The sequence below is a fragment of the Nicotiana attenuata genome, unplaced genomic scaffold (assembly GCF_001879085.1).
Source record: "Nicotiana attenuata strain UT unplaced genomic scaffold, NIATTr2, whole genome shotgun sequence".
Lineage (NCBI taxonomy): Eukaryota > Viridiplantae > Streptophyta > Magnoliopsida > Solanales > Solanaceae > Nicotiana > Nicotiana attenuata.
The window spans coordinates 16,965-38,712 of NW_017673780.1; the positions used below are offsets into that span (position 1 = coordinate 16,965).

Genomic DNA, 21,748 nt, shown 5'->3' on the forward strand with positions numbered 1-21,748 from the left:
ATTTATTGCTTGCATTCATTGTGTTCTATTCATTGTTCATCATTTATTGCTTATTATTGGCCATAAGGAGCTGCCATTGATCTTATTCCAATTGTTACTCGCCCATCGATTACCCCCAATAGCTCCCAACCGAGCACCCGGCTCGACCCCGAGAACCCCGAATAGGAAAGCTCGAGACCCCGATTGGCAGTCATTCGGTTTGACTAACATCTTGTTTTTAAGCTTTTATCTCACTTCTAAGTCTTTCACATAGTATCAACTGCTTAACAACCGGCATAAAAATAGATCACGTATTTTTAGAATCCCATAATCAAATTTAACTGTTATTACCATTTTTACGGTAAACAGTTTGTCACCTACTGTGGGGCTAAAAATAATAGTGATTATTTTCTTGCCGATTTAACCACGTAACGCAAGTTATCTTTCACACTTTTTCTTGTCCAAGATCTTTGATTTTAGGTCAAATGTCTAACTCAGTAAACGCACGTGAAAACATCAACCTCGAAGACCATGGAGAAAATGGTGTTGACGTCCCAGGTGTTGGTGTGCCACCACGAAACCCTAAGAACGCACCGGAACCAATTCCCGAATTTACGACCTAATACAACACCCAACGTAGTAATGACGGTCCTCACATTAGCAAGGGAACACGCAAAGAGATTCAGCAGGAAACCCGAAAAGATCCGACATGGGCCAAGAGAGAAATTCCTCAGCATGACGTTCATATGATCATCGGGGGGACCGACATTCCCCAAGGACCCACGATCAAACGGATAAAACATTTTGCTGCAATAGAAGGGTCGATCCGAGACCGTGCGACCAAAGACACCCTCGCATTTTGCGAGGAGGATTTCGGGACCCTAACACGGCCACACAACGACGCACTGGTAATTTCATTTCTGTTAAATAACATTCGAATTAAACGTGTGCTCGTGGACCCAGGCAGCTCAGCCAACGTAATCAGGCCAAAGGTAGTAGAACAGCTCGGGTTACTTGATCAGAACGTACCCGCCTCCCGGGTCCTCCACGGCTTCAACATGGCCGGTGAAATAACGAAAGGGGAGATCGCCCTCTCGGTTGACATGTCCGATACAGTTCAGAACACCAAGTTCCACGTCATCGGTAGTGACATGAGGTACAACGCATTGCTTGGCAGGTCGCGGATACATAGCATGAGGGCAGTGCCATCAACTCTACAGCAGATGATGAAGTTCCCAACAAAGGATGGTATAACAACCATATATGGATAACAGCATGCGGCAAAAGAAATGTTCGCGGTTTATCAGGAGGCGTTGAATCCTATAAGCTCTACCCTGGATGAGTCTGGGAGCGTACAAACACCCGAAGATGAGGAAGATTTCCTCGCTCCTCGGACTTTTGTTGCCCCCGAAGAGTCGGATGCAACGAAATCTACAATTGAAGAGCTGGAGCAAGCTGTTTTGACCGAGCATCTCCTCGGTCGGAGGGTATACCTGGGAACGGGATTAACCCCCGAACTCAGGAAAAAACTCATTCAATTCCTTATTAATAACATCGACTGTTTCACTTGGTCCCACTTAGATATGACAGGTATCCCGCCGGAAATAACCACCCACCGGTTGAGTGTCGACCCCAGGTTTAAACCGGTGAAGCAAAAAAGAACACCCAGTCCGAAATAAAACACGCGTTCAACAAGGACGAGGTAATGAAACTCCTAAAAATAGGGTCTATTAGAGAGGTAAAGTACCCTGAATGGCTGGCCAACGTAGTAGCAATGCCCAAAAAGGGAAATAAGTTAAGAATGTGTGTAGATTATAAAGACTTGAACAAGGCATGCCCAAGGATTCATTCCCATTGCCCAACATCGATCACCTGATTGATGCCACGGCCGGTCACGAGACCCTCACATTTCTCGATGCCTACTCGGGGTATAATTAAATTCATGAACCCTGAGGATAGGGAAAAGACTTCGTTCATCACGAAGTATGGTACCTACTGTTACAATGCAATGCCATTCGGGCTGAAAAACGTAGGGGCCACATACCAACGTCTAGTTAATAAAATGTTCGAGCATCAAATAGGAAAATCCATGGAAGTTTATGTTGATGACATGCTAGTTAAGTCCCTGCACGCAGAGGACCATTTAACTCATTTGCAGGAAACATTCGACATCCTCAGAAGTTACAAAATGAAGCTTAATCCCGAGAAATGTGCCTTCGGAGTGGGTTCGAGCAAATTCTTAGGCTTCATGGTGTCGAACAGGGTGATCGAGATCAACCCCGATAAAATCAAGGACATCGAAGAAATTACGGTGATAAACAATGTAAAAGCAGTACAACGGCTGCAGGACGGATAGCGGCTCTAGGCAGGTCCATATCGAGGTCATCGGATAGAAGCCACCATTTCTTCTCTTTACTCAAAAAGAAAAACAACTTCGACTGGACTCCAGAATGCCAACACGCCTCGGAAGAATTGAAGCGATATTTGACCAGCCCGTCTTTGCTCCACACGCCAAAAGAGGATGAAACGCTGTATTTGTACCTGGCCGTATCTGAGATAGCGGTAAGCGGTGTGCTGGTTCGAGAAGATCAAGGTATGTAAGCCGGACCCTGGGGGATGCCGAAACCAAGTATCCACCTGGAGAAATTAGCTCTTGCGCTAATAAGCGCATCACGAAAATTGAAGCCTTATTTTCAGTGCCACCGTATTTGCGTTTTAACAACGTACCCTCTCCGTAGCATATTAAACAAGCCCGAATTATTGGGCCAATTGGACAAATGGGCCATCGAACTCGGGGGATATGATATCGAGTATCAACCCCGGACGGCCATCAAGTCCCGAATTCTGGCAGACTTCGTGGCCGACTTCTCTCCCTCACTCGTGCCCGAGGCAGAAAAGGAGCTCTTACTAAAAATGGGCACATCTTCCGGGGTGTGGACCCTGTTCACCGATGGCGCCTCGAACGTTAGAGGATCCAGACTCGGTATAGTCCTGAAGCCACCCACGGGCGGCATGATCAGCAATCTATAAAAACTGCAAGGTTGACTAACAACGAAGCCGAGTATGAGGTTATGATTGCAAGTCTAGAATTGGCCAAAAGCCTGGGAGCTAAGATCGTCGAGGCAAAATGCGATTCGCTCCTGGTAGTAAATCAGGTAAATGGGAGCTTTGAGGTCCGAGAAGACAGGATACAAAGGTACTTGGACAAAATCTAGATCACATTACACCGTTTCAAAGAATGGACCCTGGTCCATATACCCCGAGAGCAGAACAGCGAAGCCGATGCCCTTGCTAACCTGGGATCATCCGTCGAAGAGGACGACCTTCTTCCCGGGGCTGTTGTTCAGCTATCCAAATTAGTGGTCGAGGAAGGTCGTGCCGAGATTAACTCCAGTATCCTGACATGGGACTGGAGAAATAAATATATTGACTATCTGAAAGATGGGAAACTACCCACAGATCCGAAAGAATCGAGGGCCCTGCGTACCAAAGCAGCTCGTTTCTCGCTCGATAAAAGTGGAACTCTTTACAGGAGAACCTTTGATGGCCCTCTAGCCGTATGCCTAGGGCCAGGAGATACCGATTATGTGCTCCGGGAGATCCACGAGGGGACCTGTGGAAATCACTCCGGTGCCGATTCCTTAATTCGAAAAATAATCAGGGCAGGCTACTATTGGGACAATATGGAAAAAGACACTAAGGAATTCGTCTGAAAGTGCGGCAAATGCCAGAAATTCGCCTCTATGATTCACCAACCCGGCGAGCAGCTACATTCAGTCTTATCGCCATGGCCATTCATGAAATGGGAAACGGACATCGTTGGACCTCTGCCAACGGCGCCAGGTAAAACTAAATTCATTTTATTTATGACTGACTATTTCTCAAAATGGGTGGAAGCGCAGGCCTTCGAGAAGATAAGAGAGAAAGAAGTCATTGACTTCATCTGGGACCATATTATGTGCCGTTTCGGGATTCCTTCCAAGATAACATGCGATAATGGGAGGCAGTTCATCGGAAGCAAAGTAACACAGTTCCTCGAGGATCACAAAATCAAGAGAATCCTGTCGACGCCTTACCACCCATGCGCAAATGGCCAGACCGAGTCCACAAACAAAACCATCATCCAAAACTTAAAAAAGAAGTTGGAAAGCGCTAAGGGAAAATGGAGAGAAATATTGCCCGAAGTACTATGGGCGTACTGAACAACTCCAAAATCGAGCACAGGGGAAACACCTTTCTCTCTAGTGTATGGCGCTGAGGCTTTGATACCAGTAGAGGTCGGGGAGCCAAGCACCGGATTCCAACACGCCATTGAAAGCTTGAACAACGAGGCCATGAAAACGGCCCTCGAGCTATTAGATGAAAAGCGAGAAGCCTCGCTAGTTCGAATGGCCGCCCAAAAGCAAAGGATCGAAAGGTATTATAACAGGAGAACAAACCTCCGACATTTCAGAGTCGGGGACTTGGTCCTAAGGAAAGTCACCATCAACACCCGAAACCCTAATGAAGGAAAGCTAGGCCAAAATTGGGAAGGACCGTACCGCGTCCTCTTAGTAATCGGCAAAGGGTCCTACAAGCTCGGTAACATGGAAGGCGACCAGCTTCCAAGCAACTGGAACGCATCAATTCTAAAACGATACTACTGCTAGGATGTCGATTGAAAATTCTGAAACACCCTCGAGCATGCGTTGCACTCTTTTCCTTTGACCGGATTTTGTCCCTGGAAGGGTTTTGCCGGCAAGGTTTTTAACGAGGCAACATCCATATGCTGCCTAAGGAAGACTCGGAAAGTATTCAAGGCTTCTTTTGCAATCAACCTCAATACTGGGGGGTATCCCCCCGAAAGGTCACCTACTCGGAGAAGCCGAGATACATCAAATGGGGTCTGGATAGGAAAATAATATACTGGGCCATACGGTCGAACGAACCGTGTCCTCATAGAACAACTGAGGCCTTAACAGCAAAGGCATGTATACTTGTACCAAGTAATCGAAGAATACTTCCCAAAACCATTCTGCGTTTCGAGAAAGCCCGATATTTTTGCAAAAAAGGCTCCAGAGCCAAAAATGTCCCGAATACGCGGGGACTGACGTCGACAACTCGAAATGAGACGACCCCCGAGTCGGAGCTCCTAACTCATGAGCCCTCTAAGAGGCAACCTTGCCATTAATATCACTACAAGTCCCCAGATGGTACCCGATCTCAAGGGCATCCGTCAAAAGAAGATAGGCACCAAGAAGCCACTAACATCACCATAAGTCCTAAGATGGTACCCAATCTCGAGGACCTCAATCAAAAGAAGATAGGCTCCAAGAAGCCTACAATCGTGAGATGGTACCCGATCTCGAGGACCTCTGTCGAAAGGAGCTAGGCTCCAGGAGGCCAATGCCATCCTAACCCATAAACCCTCAAAGAGGCAACATCGAGATCACAATGGCTCCCGAGCTGGGAAATCCTCGATAACTCTAGGAGTGCCATTAATCACCATCTCCATCATAATGGCTCCCGAAACAAGAAATCCTCGATAGCTCGAGGACTGTCGTTAATCGCCATCTCCATCATAATGGCTCCCGAACCGAGAAGTCCTCGATAGCTCGGGGACTGGTGTCAATCGCCATCTCCATCGTAATGGCTCACCGAGCCGAGAAATCCTCGATAACTCGGGGACTGTCGCCAATCGCCACTCACCAAAAAACCCGAGGCCATAAGACCCTAAGCGGGCAGCCTCGGTCTCGTAAAACCTACATAAGGCATCAACGATATCTGTAAGACCTCAAGCAAGGCATGAACCATACTTGTACCAAGTACCCAAACTGTAAGACCTTAAAGGCATGTAAAACTTGTAAGACCTTACTAAAGGCAAATACCTGATCTCAAAGTTAAGGCTATATATCGAACGTTTAAGACCCCTAAAAGGCCTACCCTCGATATAGATGTCGAAACCACTTCACTCGGGACTAAATGGCTCCGGCCGAACACAAATGACTACGATCACAAGGTTGTACCAGCCAAACTAACGCGACTCGGGGACGCCCGACCGTCGCTACAAAATCACAGTCCTTCAATCACTTCGAATCTACATCGAACAGAACGGGTTAAACAGGCTACCCTCGACACAGGCAAAAGAGCTTCGACCATGTCAGCTCCTAAACACCGTCTTCGAGATACTCAGCCTTCGAGACAAACCTCCCGAGTTGCTCGATCATCGCCATATAACGACTCGCAATCGAGGTTTTTTATCAAACCGTCGAAGAGTCAGGCAAACACTTTCAAAAAATCCTTATCGAGGGAACAATAAAGCCTACATAAAAGGTCACATCGACCCAAGGCGTAAGAGCCATTGTCGCCAACCCACACAAAAGGTCGCATCGACCCAAGGCGTAAGAGCCATTGTTGCCAGCCCACATAAAAGATCTCATCGACCCAAGGCGTAAGAGCCATTGTCGCCAGCCCACACAAAAGGTCTTACCGACCCAACACGTAAGAGCCTAAGGGCCAGCTTTAAATTTCTAAACTTGAGGGACGAATGAGCTCGAGTTGAAACCAGATTCGGAGACTGAACCCAAAACAGTTAACTAAATATGCCTAAAAGAAATAGCGTAAGAGCCACTGTCGCCAACACTAAAAACAAAGGGGAAGAGAACTGATAAAGAACGAAAAGCCTTTTATACATATTGCTCACAGAGGCATGCTTACTAGGCCTGTAAAAACTTTTACAAAGAAGGAACCAAACAGAACCCTAATCTATCATCGAGCCTACATCTTCGATGGCTCCACTGTAGGCTGCGCCCCAACGGTTCCGGCTCCAACTTTGGGTCCTTCAACGGCCTCTTCCCCTCCGGGGGCTCCACCTTTGTTCTCATCATCTCCTAAGTCACTACTCGACGCACCTCCAGAAGCAAACAGGGCAGCACCCTCCTTTTCCAGGGACTTCACCCTTTCGAGTTCGACAGACAAATCGATACCTCCCGCTTGTATATCTTCGAGAGTTCGCCTACGAGATTCTAACCGAGCATACTCCACAGCTCGAGTCAGTTTCAACTCAGCCTTCTCAGGAGCTCTCCCGGCTTGAGCATTTATCGCAACGACATCCTCTTCATGCAAAGATATAAGCGCCTCAGCTTCAGTTTTGATCCCGGATAGTGCGCTACTAACTTAGAATGGAGGCCTCTATACTTGTCACTGTCCGCCCTCGCGTCATGAAGCTGATACCCGACTAAGGCTATCTTTTCCTGGAGGGTATCCCTCTCAAAAGTTATCTCTTTCACGCACCGTTTGATTTCGAGAACTTCGGAGTCTCTGGCTCGGAGCTCCTCCCTCAGTAGGGCGCTTTCCTCCCCAAACTGCACAAACTAGATTAAAAATGTCAAAACGCTGGGATCTGACAAACAGTCAGGCCGTAGCGAACAAAAACTTTTTTTAAAGATACCGTAGCAAACAAAAACTAGGTAACCTGCTCAACAAGGCAAGCCTTCTCATGATCATGACGGGCCGCCTCAGCCTGAAGCCGTGCAAAAGTCTGATTATAAATCGCCCTGGACTGAAGCATAAAAAAGACAAGTTAGGAAGATAAAGATCAGGGCAACAGGCAGGGTTTACGAGAACTACCTGCTCGCAGAGCCTGTGCATCTCACAGAAGACGAACGAAGCCTCGAACTCGGGAACACCCCCCCCCCCCCGAAAGCGGCTAAAGGCTTCTCAAGCGCATCTCTGCTTCCGATGGGCACCCCCGCATCAGAAGGTTCTTCATTCCGGGCATCTTGTTTTCCCTTAGGAGGTGTGATCATTCCCTGAGGAGAATCACTCACCACGATAACACCGACAGGACCAATCAGAGTCGCATCTTGTCCCTGCAGAGCTCCAGAACTGTTTTCCTCTAAACCGCCTACCAAATACATCTCGCCTCGAGGGATATTTTGGCCATCAGCCGACTCGGGAGCATCACCCGACACCCCCTCTATAGCCTCTGCATCCTGAAGTTGGACCGCGACGACATCAAGCTCCAGCTCGGGAGCCATCATCTCTGCGGCATGGGGGTCGATCAGGTTTTCCCCCCTCTCGGACGCCATCGAGAAGTCATTTTCCCCCTCGCTTTCGACTCGGGGACTTCCCGTTGTCTCCAGAATTAGGTCTGCCGTGTCGGCCTTAGCTTCTCCCGCCTTGATCTTCTTGGATTTCGAAAGTTCATTCGACGGATCCCTTTGTCTTTTTTTCCCTTCATCGGGTACCGAAGAACCCTCCTCGCCAAGCGATGCTCCCCTCATCAGGGGGACCTCCCCCAAACCTACACAAACGCAAGAACTGAGCATGAGAAGTGAAAGCGCTATCAGTAGCAATTCAGTTTGAAAGATACGACTGCAACAGGGGTGAAGGCTCACCATGATCCTTATCTTCCCATCAAGCTTGAGACAGATCACGCCACACTCGCTCAGTGTATGGGCAGATCGAGTCCAGCCGGCCAACCCAGCCCGAGAGGTCCGTGACCGCGCCAGGATAAATTGCTGCGGCCGTATTAGTAGAGGGAATTAAGTGCATGGAAGAACATACTTAAAAAGAAGCAAGGGAATGCAAGATAACGTATCTACTTACGTTCCATGTTCCACCTCTCGGGGAATGGCATCCTTTCCACCGGGATCAAATCCGAAGTCCTTACTCGGACAAAGCGGCTCATCCACCCTCCATTCCCGACTTCTTCGATGCAAGCAAAGAGGGCCCTCGAAGCTCGGCAGTGGAGCTTGATCAGACCCTCGCGGGAGAGACGGGGGCTGTACATCCTGATCGGGTGATCGAGAGCAAAGGGCATCTCCTCAATCATGTTCACATAGTACCTGATCATGTAGACAATGCGCTAGAACGAAGGATGAATTTGGCCGAGGGTCACTTGATACCGTTGGCAGAAGTCGAGGATCACGGGATCAATCGGAGGTGAGGATGGTCCCACCGGCCCAAGGGTAAACGGGTAAGTATATACGCTGAGAAAATCGGCTTTGAATATCGTTATATCCTCCTCCCGAGTAGGGATCTCCACAAGCACCGCGTCCCCCCAGCGGCAATCAACTTTCACCCTTCCGACATCTGTTATCGAGCTAATATACTGGGACACAGGCTCGTGGCGCCCCGGCTTCGAAGAAGGTCTCTCGACCCTGAAATCCAAAGCCGTTGCAAAAAATCCTGGAACACACTCCTCTATACGACTGCTTTGCCTTTAGATGGAAGCAAAGAGGAGGAGGTTACATTCTCTTGAGAAGCAGAGGCGGAAATTTTTTCCATTCCTAAAAGATTCCTAAAGAGAAATTGCGTTTCGAGGAAAGAACAGAAGTAAAGAAAGAAGGAAGCTTTTGGGGGCTTGGTAGTGCTGTGAATTGTAAAGAACGAGAAGAGAAGTATTTATAGAGGCCTCACACGCGCGATGGAGGAAGCCAAAGGACAACCAACTGCCATAGTCAATGTGAAGGCTTTTGAGGGTTGTGTATGCGTCGTCTTTTGGCACCTTGTGACTGCCGTTGTTACGGGAGTGCCAGAGGAGCAAGAATTCAAGGTCGTTTCTTATCGCTTTCACTCTAAGAAACACAGGGACTATCTGTATACGATAAAATCGGAGAGTCCAATTTTCCGTCATTATGGTGTCTCGTGAGCATGTTTCACAAGTGCAAGACCAGGGTCGAGGTTCACCCTCGAAGGCTGTCGATGCTCGATCTCGGGGCCGTGCGGACCAATGGTTATGATGGGAAAGTGGGGAGTTCCCAAAGCGCATAACTAGAGCTGACAAAGCCTAGTGAGGCAAAATCAGACCTGAATCGTGACTTCGACTAGCTGTCCCATCTCTATATCTTTGAAATTAACACATTTGTACTACGTTGGGATTTCCCCTCTTATATAAAGGGGGTCTCTGTCATTTTGTAAACACCTGTTGCTCCATCCTAAATACACAAGAACATTCTCTCTGCTCTTTAACATATTCTCCTGAGTTCATTACTCCATTTATTGCTTGCATGCATTGTGTTCTATTCATTGTTCATCATTTATTGCTCATTATTGGCCATAAAGAGCTGCCATTGATCTTATTCCAACTGTTACACGCCCATCGATTACCCCCGATAGCTCCCAGCCGAGCACCCGGCTCGACCCCGAGACCCCCGAATAGGAAAGCTCGAGGCCCCGATTGGCAGTCATTCGGTTTGACTAACATCTTATTTTTTAGCTTTTATCTCGCTTCTAAGTCTTTCACATAGCATCAACTACTTAACAACCGGCATAAAAACAAATCACGTATTTTTAGAATCTCATAATCAAATTTAATTGTTATTACCATTTTCACGGTGAACAATATGGTTACACATTTAAAAAAATGAACTTCATAGCTAAATAGCTTGCAACTAACATAATTTTTTGATAATTTGTCGCTAATTCGTTGCTAGATATTGAAGTGTCTTAATCCTTCCCAAGGTTTTAAATGTGAATATATGCTTAATTTAAAGAGAATCTTATGGGTATGTACCCAAAAAAGACACTATTTACCAATAACTAGCCATTTTAGTTATGCTACAAAAATAGCCAAAAAAAATTACCAATGATATACAACATTCAAAAAATATAGGCAAAGAAGGATTTTTCAATGGGTATTATTACGATTCATTGAAAACACATAGACGAGGCAATATACAAAATTTAACGAAGTTTAAAGGTGAGTTAGACTAGTTTGGAGTCAAAATTCATTATCGTTGATATACAATATTAAAAAAAAATAGGCAAAAAGGATTTCTTTTTTTTCTTTCAATGGGTTAGGTTGGAATTCACTGAAAACACATAGATGAGACATACAAAATTTGAGAAAGATTGGAGGTGATTTTGGCTGATTTGGTATCAAAATTTGTAATTAAAGTCGAGTTTAAAATTCTTCTACTACACATGTATTAAACTTGTATCACGCATGTATCTCACACACAGGTATACATGGATACACATGTGATACATATTTAATACAGAAATAATACACAGTGTGATACACATTATCTTTTTCCATGTTCATCTTCTACTTCGAATTTTCAACTTAAAAGTCCACAAAATCAATCCAAAACTGTGATTCAAACTTTTTAAGATATACCCGATTTATTCCAACAATACCCACTCAAAAGAAAGCAAAATTTTGACCTTTTTAAGGCTACAAATAGCTAATTGGCAGCATTTGGCTAATATTTATAATAATATTTTTTAAATTGACCAATTTTTGTAATAAGTTGCTCATGGACGGATATAACCGATAATTTTCCTAATTTTTAAAATCAAAGTTATTTTTACCTTCTTAACTAATTTTTAAGTACGTCACCAACTTCACTCTCGATAAGTCAATATGGGTGGTGAAGGGGGAAAAAACTCAATGAGGGTAAAAGGATAGATTAAAGACTTGGTTCTTAGGAAATAAGAAGAGTATCACACATTCATATATTGTTTTGTATGTGTGGTACGTGAATCTATTCTCTTGAAAGGAATTGAAAATTTTCAAGAGACTTAATTCCTATTTATACATGAATATTATATTCAAAATTCATATCCAAATCATCGACAGGAGTTGCCAAACTAGATTCTAAACAAGGTTTTAGAAGTTTTTATGTAAATTAAATCATAAAACATGATTTTTAGTGATAATATAATCTCATCTCAATCGACAGGAGTTGCCAAACTAAATATAGTAAACAAGGTTTAGAAATTTGTGTGTAAAATAATTCACAAAAACATGCTTTTTACGATAACATAATCTCATTTCAATTTGTATAATTGTCAACTCAGCAATATCCTCTAGAATAAATTTGCATATGTTTACTAAAGTCTGAGATGAGATAGTTAACAGGAATTGGTGGCCCTCTCTAAATCATTTTATATGTTCTGTCAGTGAATATTTTGTTTTCTTCAAACAGCAGAAGAATAAAAAATAACATTATCTTTTGGCTTATTAAGACGGGGAAAATTTAATGATATCATAATGGCAAAATATTTCTATTTTGTTTCTTCGTCCAGTTTCCGGCATTGGCGTAATGATTCATTCGCTGTTGGCAATAATAAATACTCAGTTGATAAACTAGAGATTCTAGCACTCCTGTTGGCATCCTAACACATCACATTTTGACTTCATCAGTTCAGGAATCTTCCATCATACTCTATTTGTTTTTTTTTTTAATTATCTGATATTTGAAATTCACTAACTAAATTAATCCAAATTTGTATCGTATCGAACCTATTAAGGGTAAGCGCTTCTTATCTAGGATTTTTCACTCTTTAGGATTCAAACTTACTGAATTAGTCCAGAAACACTTCTTATCCGGAATTTTTCACTCTTCAACATTTGAACTCGAAAACTCTCATTAAGGATGAAAGAAATCCATCCTTCTTTGTTGTTAAAGAATCTTCCATCATACTCATTTCTATTGTGTCTTCCTAGCATCTCACTGCTGACTATCTTCCTTCTCTTTTAAGCCACTGTCATCTCATCCGCACCTTTTCCTCTATATAATTCACTGGGAGATAATGCTCTTGCTAATCCAACAACCTGAGTCGTTGGCTCAAAAAGCAGTGCGTAGCTAGGCTAGATATATGGGCAAATCATTAAATTGTTTCAAAGGTCTCCTTGGGCTCAAGAAACGTCCTGATCACTCTCCATCTTCTTCTCCGTTATCCGGAAACACAAATCCATATCCCACACAAACCATTAAACCGACAAAGAAAAAATGGAGCTTCATCAAATCCTACAGATCAGAAAAGGACTACTACCAACACCATTACGACCACCAACCTCTCAATGCTGCTCATATATCCTACCACGGTACTCTGCCAACGTCTTTTCACGGTGGACATGATGTTGGTCTTGACCCAACCAAGCACGCGATTGCAATAGCAGAGGCTACTGCTGTCGCTGCAGAGGCTGCTATTGCTGCTGCTCAGGCAGCAGCAGCAGTTGCAAAGCTGACAACTAGTGGGAGGTTCATGACCACTACCTCCTCTATGACCTGCGTGAGCAGAACCGGTGCAGCTTCTAGGAATCGTGAAGAGTGGGCCGCTATATTAATACAGTCGCATTTCCGAGCTTATCTGGTTAGTATAATGTTGTATAGCATCTTTCAGAAATATTTCATGTATCACTAACGACAACAATTACTACTATGCCTCAGTCCCTCAACTACTACTACTATACCTAAGTTCCAAACAAGTTGAGGCCAATTATACGATGAAAGACAATTTATAATCACTAAACTTAATTCATTATAGCATTTAAGTTAGTTTAAAAATTATTTTTTCATATTAAACTAAATTATTTTTTACGAATAATAATTTTGTGACTTTATTGTTGTTTATGACAAATCAACTTATTCATTTTAGCAAGAAATGTACCATTTGACTGCCAAAGATAATCACTATTGATCATGCTATTAGTTTACTAGTACTACTAACTTTTTTCATGGGGGTAATTTGAAGGCAAGGAGAGCTTTACGAGCATTAAAGGGACTGGCGAAGCTTCAGGCAGTGGTAAGAGGTCATATTGTGAGGAAGCAAACTGCTGATACGCTAAGGCGTACGCGAGCACTCGTAAATCTTGTAAGCAAATCTCACTTTTCCTCCATTTTATTCAATTCTGAAGAGGATTTCCTCTCACTTTTAGTATGCCACAAAATTCTTTCTCTATTTCTTAAACTCCCAGCCCAGTACACTGCCGCATAAAATGAAATAGAGAGAGTAATAGAAATTGGTAATAACGGAAGTAAAATATAGTGTTAAGATCTTGTCCTGGCTAGGTGCGTTTGTATCTGAGTTTCCTCTTCACATTGTAGAGGTCAACAACTTTACCTAGGGCTAGTGATCAAATATATATTTCAATTTGCAGGATCCTGCAACTCCAGAAAAACTTGAGCATGCTGTTCGTCACAGGAACATGAAGCATGTCGAGACGTTCATGCTCAAGGTATTGGCTGGATGTTTTATGCTTAAGAAATGCAGTAAATATTTATAATAAGTTGTACCTAATGCTGCAGAAGCAAGCACCAAAATCGAACATCAAGGCAACTGGCACAGAAGAAGTATATATGATTCATACAGACTGCAGCAGGATAGATGCTAGATCTAGGAAACACGGTGGATCTACTGCAAAAACTACATCAATAGATGATGATAAAAGTGACAAGATCGTCAAAATAGATATTGAGAAACCATATGTCAACCCCAGGAATTTCTTCCAATCCTCTCATATAAACTTGAAATCAGAGCAATACAGTTACAGCTTACCTGCATCTAAGGACGCAACAGCCCGTCAAACAGTTACTACTCCATCTTCATGTGGCAGTCAATCGCTGAGCCTCCTGAAATTGAATCAAGATGCTGATGAGGAAGCCTCTTTCTGCACAGCTGATAATAACCCAAAATTTTCCTCAGCTTCATCTCAATGTGGTAGCTCAAGGAGAAGACTATTTACTACAACTAAGAGTAATGCTTCAAGAAATTGCTCGAATGGTTACCAGGGTCATCCCAACTACATGTCTTACACCGAATCAGCAAAGGCTAAGCTGCGGTCAATGAGTGAACCAAAACAGAGGCCTCGCTATGAAAGATCAAGCACAATGAAGAGGTACTCAGTTAATGTAGACAGCGAGTCAAGAAAGGTTTCTGCCTTTCATCCCAACTTCACCAATAAAGCCTATCCATCTTCTGTTAGGGACAGATCTGCATTCAGTGGTGGTCTTTTGCATAGATATTGAGCAAATTAATGTTTTTATCAATTTAATTGTGCTAACACATGGTTCAAGTTTAGAATATCCAATGTCCTAGAGAGGTCCTTTCGTCTTTGTTGTAATACCAAACTAATGTAAACAATTTGTCCTTTACTAATTTAACTTTAGAGGATGCAATCTCTTAGTGAACTAATTATCGGTGTTTGATAATGAGAACTGATTAATCTTATTATTATTATTTGATAAAGGAGAACTCATTAATCTTATAACTTGTATCAGCCGGTAATATACTCAAATTGTAGATTAATTACTAACAGCAGCCTAGGAGATCTTATCATAGGTAAACAAAATTGATCTTCCCACCCCTACACTGGGCTAATTGAGTTAAGAGTTCAAGTGTGACAAGATCTTTTTTCTTTTCCTTTTTTCCTTCAAAAGAGCCCCATATTATGGGGATGGGGAGGTTAGCAAAAGACTAGCATAACAATTCTCCAATTGTTCCTTCGTGGAGTAAAAAAGTTCCTTCTAAATTCATAGGATGTAATTTTTCATACTTTGGCAAGCAGTTATCACCTAGTAATAATAACTTTGCAATTAGATCTTCCAACACTCAGCATAGCTGCTTGAGATTTCTAAGAAAAGCTAAAAGAAGACAAAAGATTAACCATCAGCGCAGTTGACTAACAACTCAGTGCCTGTTTCATCATGTTGCCTTAGCCGTTTCTCGAACCAATGCGAATTTTGCCAGTAGACCACATAGCTGGAGATATGAACCAACCCCGTCACAGATCCTCATGTGGGCAAAACCAGTTTCCTGTGATCCCAGCAGAAAAGAAATAAATGGTGTTGATCAAAGATGCCTTATAAAGAACATTTATTGAGCAATTACCAAAATCAACCTTCATGAACTCCAGTTTCAGATATTCAGCCATGTCATAGTTCTTAATAATTCGGAAAAGGGTAGTGATTATGTCAGTGGGAGAATAGCCCAGGTCATATAGGGCCTTTAATCCAGCACAAGCATCATCAAACTTCCCTTCAAGAACATTCCGCACCACATTCTTCACATGCAATGGATGGGGCTGGTCACATACCTAGAATCCAACCAATATAGACAAACTAAAACATCAGGTGAATCTGTCAAACATGAGTGATGAAGAGAGTGATATGTGAGCCTAAAACCTTGAAAACATTCTCTTGGTTGACAAAACCAAATCCACTGTGAGTTGCTTGTACATTATTTAAAGCCTGTCTCATATCTCCATCAGCAGTAAATATGATAGCTTCAAGACCTTCAGGTATGTAAGGAACCTGCGAGAGTTGCCACACCATATTATCCTCCCTTTCTACCAATGATGTGCTTATGAACAATTGAACAAAAACAAAGATGATCATGTATTGGTATAATTAGAAACAAGGCACATTTCACACCTTACCGATATGTTAAGAGTTCCTAACACAATCTTGCTTAGGAACTTATTTAAGATTAAAAATGGAACTTTGAACTGCTCCACACAAAAGAATCTAATTAGCAGAAAAGAGGCATACTTCAGGAAAAATATAGTGCATGCTCAAGGCAGACTCAACAGAATCACAATGATTAAACCGACGACTGTGTCTTTGCTAAATGAAGATAAAATCAAGCGGCACGCAATGCTAATTCTTTTATTTTCTTCTTCCTTGTATCTTCTAATTTGATACTTCAGTAAAATTACACACTTTATTTTTTAAAGGAAACATTTTTGTAATCTAACTCATTATAGAAGATCCTCAAATGAAAAGACCAGACAAAGGTATAGGAGGTCAACCTTTGGATACACTTGTTTTTTTTTAGTAGCTTTATGCACATCAAAATTGGTGAATGTGGTATCTTCAGTTAGGCTTCCAAGTTAGCGGCTAAATGGATGACATGGCTCTGGAATCAATAGCTCCAGAGATGATTTAGAAAGCGGAAATCTCTTGGAAACCATTGATCTGTGATGGGAAATGGCATGGAGAAAGGCTTACTAATAGCTGACAATCATAAACCGCTTTTTTTTGGGTCACAAAAAAAGCTCCTTTAAATACATTTGGTTTTCATATAAATTCATGGTACACTAATACAAGGGCATTAGATTTAGTACGCAACTGGTTTTTCAGTTGGCTGCAACCAATTAAGTCTACTAATGGGATAGAAATATTTGCAGACAAATTGTTGATTTGACATAAAGCTCAGAGAAAGCTACTGCAAGCAGCTTCAAGAGGAACCAGACAAGAAAATAGCTTCTGTGACAAGGATTAAGATTCTTAGTACCTTCTCTGCTGCAACCACAGCCATAAGGCGTCCAAGGATCTCTTGGTCAGATAATCTTGCAAATCGGACAAGGGCACATCTACTCTGGATAGGCTCAATAATTTTAGAAGATGTGTTGCAAGCAAGAGCAAAGCGAGTAGAATTTGAATATATTTCCATTGTCCTCCTTAAAGCTTGCTGAGCTCCAGATGTCATGCTAAAAATTTATTCAACATGGAAATAAGATTCCCATACTCCAACAGTAGAATAAAATATAACCGAATTCTCTATGCCAAATGCAGGTAGACAGTAGAGACCAATAAACAGATAGTGCGGCCACCACAGAAAATCAATCAAAATGAAAAAGAAAGAGCAAGACATTGAGAAGTAACATGTTCTTTCATATGAACTTAACCTCTAAAAACAATGCTTAACATCTTTATAATAATGTCCAACCTGTCGGCTTCATCCAAAATAATTATTTTGTGCCGCCCTGGGGGGTAGAGTAACTTTCTTCTGAGCAAACATCTTGATTTTGTTTCTGACAACATCAATGCCCCTGCACAAGAACCATAAAATGTTCTAAGCATTCTATAGAAGCAAGAAAAAACCACATGAAAAGTAGAGCTTTTAAGCTAAAAAGGGTTAAGATACCTATCATCTGATGCATTTAGCTCTAAAACAGCCTCTTTATAGTTTGGTCCCAAAAGTTCATGAGCAAGAGCAAGGATACTTGTTGTTTTTCCGGTACCCGGGGGACCCTGCAGAAAAGTAGCCAGTATGAATAAACTATGCATTATAGAGAAGTAACTGTTCTTCTCTTACATAGATTAGAATGAAGAACATATGGCAAGTATAAATTTACAATATTATGCTTACAATATCAAATCTTCTTATAATATTAAATGTGAAGACGTGGCCTAGAAGAGCACTGCAGGAAATTCATAGCAAAATAACATCCAATAAAGTCATCTTAATACCTTATGCAAATTTTAAAATGTGCTTAAAGAACCAAGTTTTGAATTAAGCTCCAACCACTGTTGTGAGCAACATGCTTCTTTATATCATTAAAGGAAAATACATTAATGGCAAAAACAACACAAAGAAAGTGCTGGAATGTCGTGAGCAGCATGCTTTCTGTCAAATTAATAAACAACACCAAAAGGAGAACACTTTGGGTATGGAACTCATAAAAAGCACCTGCATTTGAGAGAGTAAAATAGTCGCTTTCTTCTTACACCTATGTGATCAGTCAACATTTTGACAACAACAACAACATACCCAGTAAAATCCCACTAGTGGGGAAACATATTGACAACAGCCAAACAATATTGTTCATGGATCCCATTCATTGATGTAGTTAATGCGCTTTACTAGTCATGGGCTAATTTTTGAATAACACTAAGTACATATAATGCTGTTTCCGTAGAAACAGAGAGATAATTTGCAAATTAATACAGAAAAATGGAAACGGAATAAACTTCTTTTCTTGATACGATGAAGCACTATAATCATTTTCCATGTCACAGGAAAAAACTTAGAATGGGATGATCGACATGAGAGTTAACCTGTTACTACTCAAATCATACATAAACTAGGTGGAACGAATAGATTAATGAAAATTGAGTATGCATTTCTAATACCTACAGAAAGAAATGTGGATCTTCTTATTAAATTTTTTACTTTAATTTGGATAAATATAGGAATTTGGCATACTGCTTTCGAATGATCTCTCATAAAAGTTTTATTAGCAATTACAAACAAAGAACCCTTGTACAATTGGTCCATCATACTCAGTGGCGGACCCACCTTAAGAAATCAGGGGTGATAAGCTGCACCCCTTAAAATTAGGTAAATTACATTTAAAACAGTATGTATCTCCGCATCTGTTGAACAGAGTTATCGAAGTAAACACATACTCTAATAGATTACAAGGTGCTCAAAGCTGTTAGTAAATAGATATTGCTTACAGCTAAGATAAGATTGGGCATGTTGCCATCGCGTGCAACGACTTGGAGCCTAGCAACGGCATCTTCATTGCCCACGATGTCTGCTACCTTGTTCGGCCGGTACTTCTCTACCCATGGGATTTCTGGACCAGTTGATGTCAACGAAGAAGATGATGCCATTCCACAAGAATTCAATTGCAGAACCCTCCCAAAACCTTCCCGCGACTTCTTCAAGCTGGAGGGAAATAGCTACTGTACTTATTCTTTGGGAATGACCAAAATAGTCCCTTATGTTTAGGAATATCTAGAATGATCTTTTAACTATATGCATGAGTAGTTTTAGTCCCTTATGTTTAGTAACAATGAGCACTTTTGGTCTCTCTTATTAAAACACCTGGTAATATTATATTTGACGAAATTGGGACATGAGAAGCATATAAGCCATTTAAACTAAATAAACCTTCAAGATGTTACCCAATTCAAACCGTAAAAGAAATCTTATTTAAGACAGTTGAATACACCTTTCACTCTTCCAACCCTCAAACTTCTAATTCGTAATTTTGAGAAATAACAAGGATTCTGTTCTTTCCAATGATACTTGAAGGATGTAATTTAAAGAGTTAATAACTTAAAATCCCCCTAAACTATCATATTCTTGTCAGTTTCTACTTAAACTATACGGTGTCCCCAAAACCCCCCCTGAACTATATTGTCCTTCATATTAAAAATCCCTCATTGCATTCTTGGTGGTACGTGTAGTACACGCTCCTAATTATTTAGAAAACGTGTCATGTAGCACTACACGTGGATATTCAACTCGGCCTAAAACCCGGCTATACTATCACTTTTTTGTCAGTTACCTACTTAAACTATCTGGTGTCCCCAAACCCCCCTGAACTATATTCCCCAATATATTAAAACTTCATTCTGAACTTTTAAAGGTGTGTCTGTCTAACTATATTAACTTATGGTTTGTAAAAAGTTTTTTATATAGTTTACTCATGATGTATTGCTCTCGGATGATTGATTAATTTTAGGAATTTTGGCCAAAATAATATTTAATGCATTGTGTTAATTTTGGGCTTAATTGTAATTGTGCTTTATGCTAAACTCCAATTGAATAAGTCCTTATTTATATTTACTTTGTAGCACAGTAAAAATATAAATAAAGGCATATAGTGTTGCATTTCTTAAAAAATCATCTTATATTACATAAAAAAAATTATACAAAATAAAATTTCGCAAATAAAAAATCAATTGGCTAACAATTACATTTTCTAATTCCAGATTACATAAAGAAGGTTGAAGAAATTCAACTTTATTCTCTACATGGTGTTGAGTTTATTTAAGAAGATTTAAATTGGTATTCTTTCAACAATATGTGTAAGACATGAAAGAAGACTAAAACAAGAAAGAGAATAAATCAAGAGAGGGAGAAATTTTTCAGAGGAAACCCATATAGAGAACTGAAGAAAAAAGGTTAAAAATGAAGAAGGTGAAAAATAAAGAAGAAAGGTTAAAAAAACAGGAAGACTGGTGAAAAAATGAGGAAGAAAGGTGGATGTAACTGAAATAAGGAGAATATTTATTAAAAAAATATATGGGAAAGAGGGTTAGACTAATTAGCCATTATTTTCAGTCATATGAGCCATTTTGATGGTATATTTCAGCTGTCACGCGCTCCCTAGCGAGTGTTTACACACGCTATGCCAGGTCAGCGGCGAAGGGGTTTTAATATGAAGGACAATATAGTTCAGGGGGATTTTGGGGACGCCGAATAGTTTAAGTAGGAAACTGACAAAAATATTATAGTTTAAGGGGGTTTTAGGATATTAACTCTAATTTAAATTGTAGATATGTTTAACGGATGCTTTTGGCGAAAGCTCTAACACATTCGTTTAGCACCTAACTGAAATTGCATTAAAAAATATATTTACCATATACACTAAGGGATTGTTTGGCGGAAGCTATTGATAAGCCAAACATTGTTGTCTCCTTAAAAATCATTTTCAAAAGAAAAGAAAAAAGAACCACCCCTCGAACAATTTCTTTGTGAAAAATGGTAAAATCATACATAGTCATTTTTCTACTTTATATTATAAATCTTCCTTCCTTTATTCTCTTTATTTTTTGGGAAAAAAGATATTCATGTTTAGAAACTTAGCTCTAAGTAATAATATAAAACAAGAAAATAGACAAGAATGTAGGGAGCAAGAGAAAAGAGATTCTTATTTCTTCCATGTATTCAAGCGTTTTCCAAGTGTATACAATGTGATGCACAAACCCTCTATTTATAGGATGACATTGAGATAATACAAAGGGGTGTCATGAATATGTATTAACTATTGAGATCATGGGAAAAGATCATGGAGGGGGTTATGGAGGTGTCGGAGTTACAACAATAATTGTAAGAAGTAGTGGGAGGTTAATGGAGAAGAGCAGTGGGAGTAACTTCTTTAGGAGTTAATAGACATCCACTAATATAATTATAATATTTCATAATACTCCCCCTTGGATGTCTATAGATAATGTATCTCATTAAAACCTTAATTGTAAGAATCATGAAGCTCATCCCACTTGATGACTAACAAATATTGCCAAAGTTTTGTTGGTTATGCAAATGCAGGGCATTACATGAAGTTCGTTCTTCATACCAAAATACTACCAAGTTATAAATTAAGTGACTCAACATGAAATAGACGTGTGATTTTTTTTTTTTTGAAGAGAACTAATAATATTGAAGACGACACTGCTTGCATAGCTCAATTGAAAGAAAGATATATTGAAGAAGACAGAATTGTAACGACCCGGCCTGTCATTTTGAGAAATCAAGC

General features: G+C 41.0%; 2 protein-coding genes and 1 pseudogene across 2 annotated transcripts; 2 read left to right on the forward strand and 1 right to left on the reverse strand.

Moving 5' to 3' along the window:
• Positions 1 to 725: 725 nt before the first annotated feature.
• Positions 726 to 1,250, forward strand: LOC109217255. Its single transcript, XM_019381484.1, has one exon. It carries the CDS (start codon positions 726 to 728, stop codon positions 1,248 to 1,250), a length of 525 nt encoding a protein of 174 aa, XP_019237029.1.
• An 11,104-nt stretch (positions 1,251 to 12,354) lies between these two features.
• On the forward strand, positions 12,355 to 14,889 carry LOC109217258 (protein IQ-DOMAIN 14-like). The gene is made up of 4 exons (XM_019381488.1): positions 12,355 to 13,065; positions 13,447 to 13,566; positions 13,853 to 13,930; positions 14,001 to 14,889. Exons 1-4 carry the CDS (start codon positions 12,568 to 12,570, stop codon positions 14,718 to 14,720), a joined length of 1,416 nt encoding a protein of 471 aa, XP_019237033.1. The 5' UTR covers positions 12,355 to 12,567; the 3' UTR covers positions 14,721 to 14,889.
• A 101-nt stretch (positions 14,890 to 14,990) lies between these two features.
• Positions 14,991 to 19,132, reverse strand: LOC109217259 (annotated as a pseudogene).
• Between the last annotated feature and the right edge of the window lie 2,616 nt (positions 19,133 to 21,748).

Bases quoted from the DNA above. Each gene is read 5' to 3' on its own strand.
- LOC109217258 (XM_019381488.1), top strand. From the start codon at position 12,568: ATGGGCAAATCATTAAATTGTTTCAAAGGTCTCCTTGGGCTCAAGAAA. The intron at 13,066-13,446 runs GTTAGTATAATG...GGTAATTTGAAG, and splicing joins CGCATTTCCGAGCTTATCTG to GCAAGGAGAGCTTTACGAGC. The intron at 13,567-13,852 runs GTAAGCAAATCT...TTCAATTTGCAG, and splicing joins CGCGAGCACTCGTAAATCTT to GATCCTGCAACTCCAGAAAA.
- LOC109217255 (XM_019381484.1), top strand. From the start codon at position 726: ATGATCATCGGGGGGACCGACATTCCCCAAGGACCCACGATCAAACGG.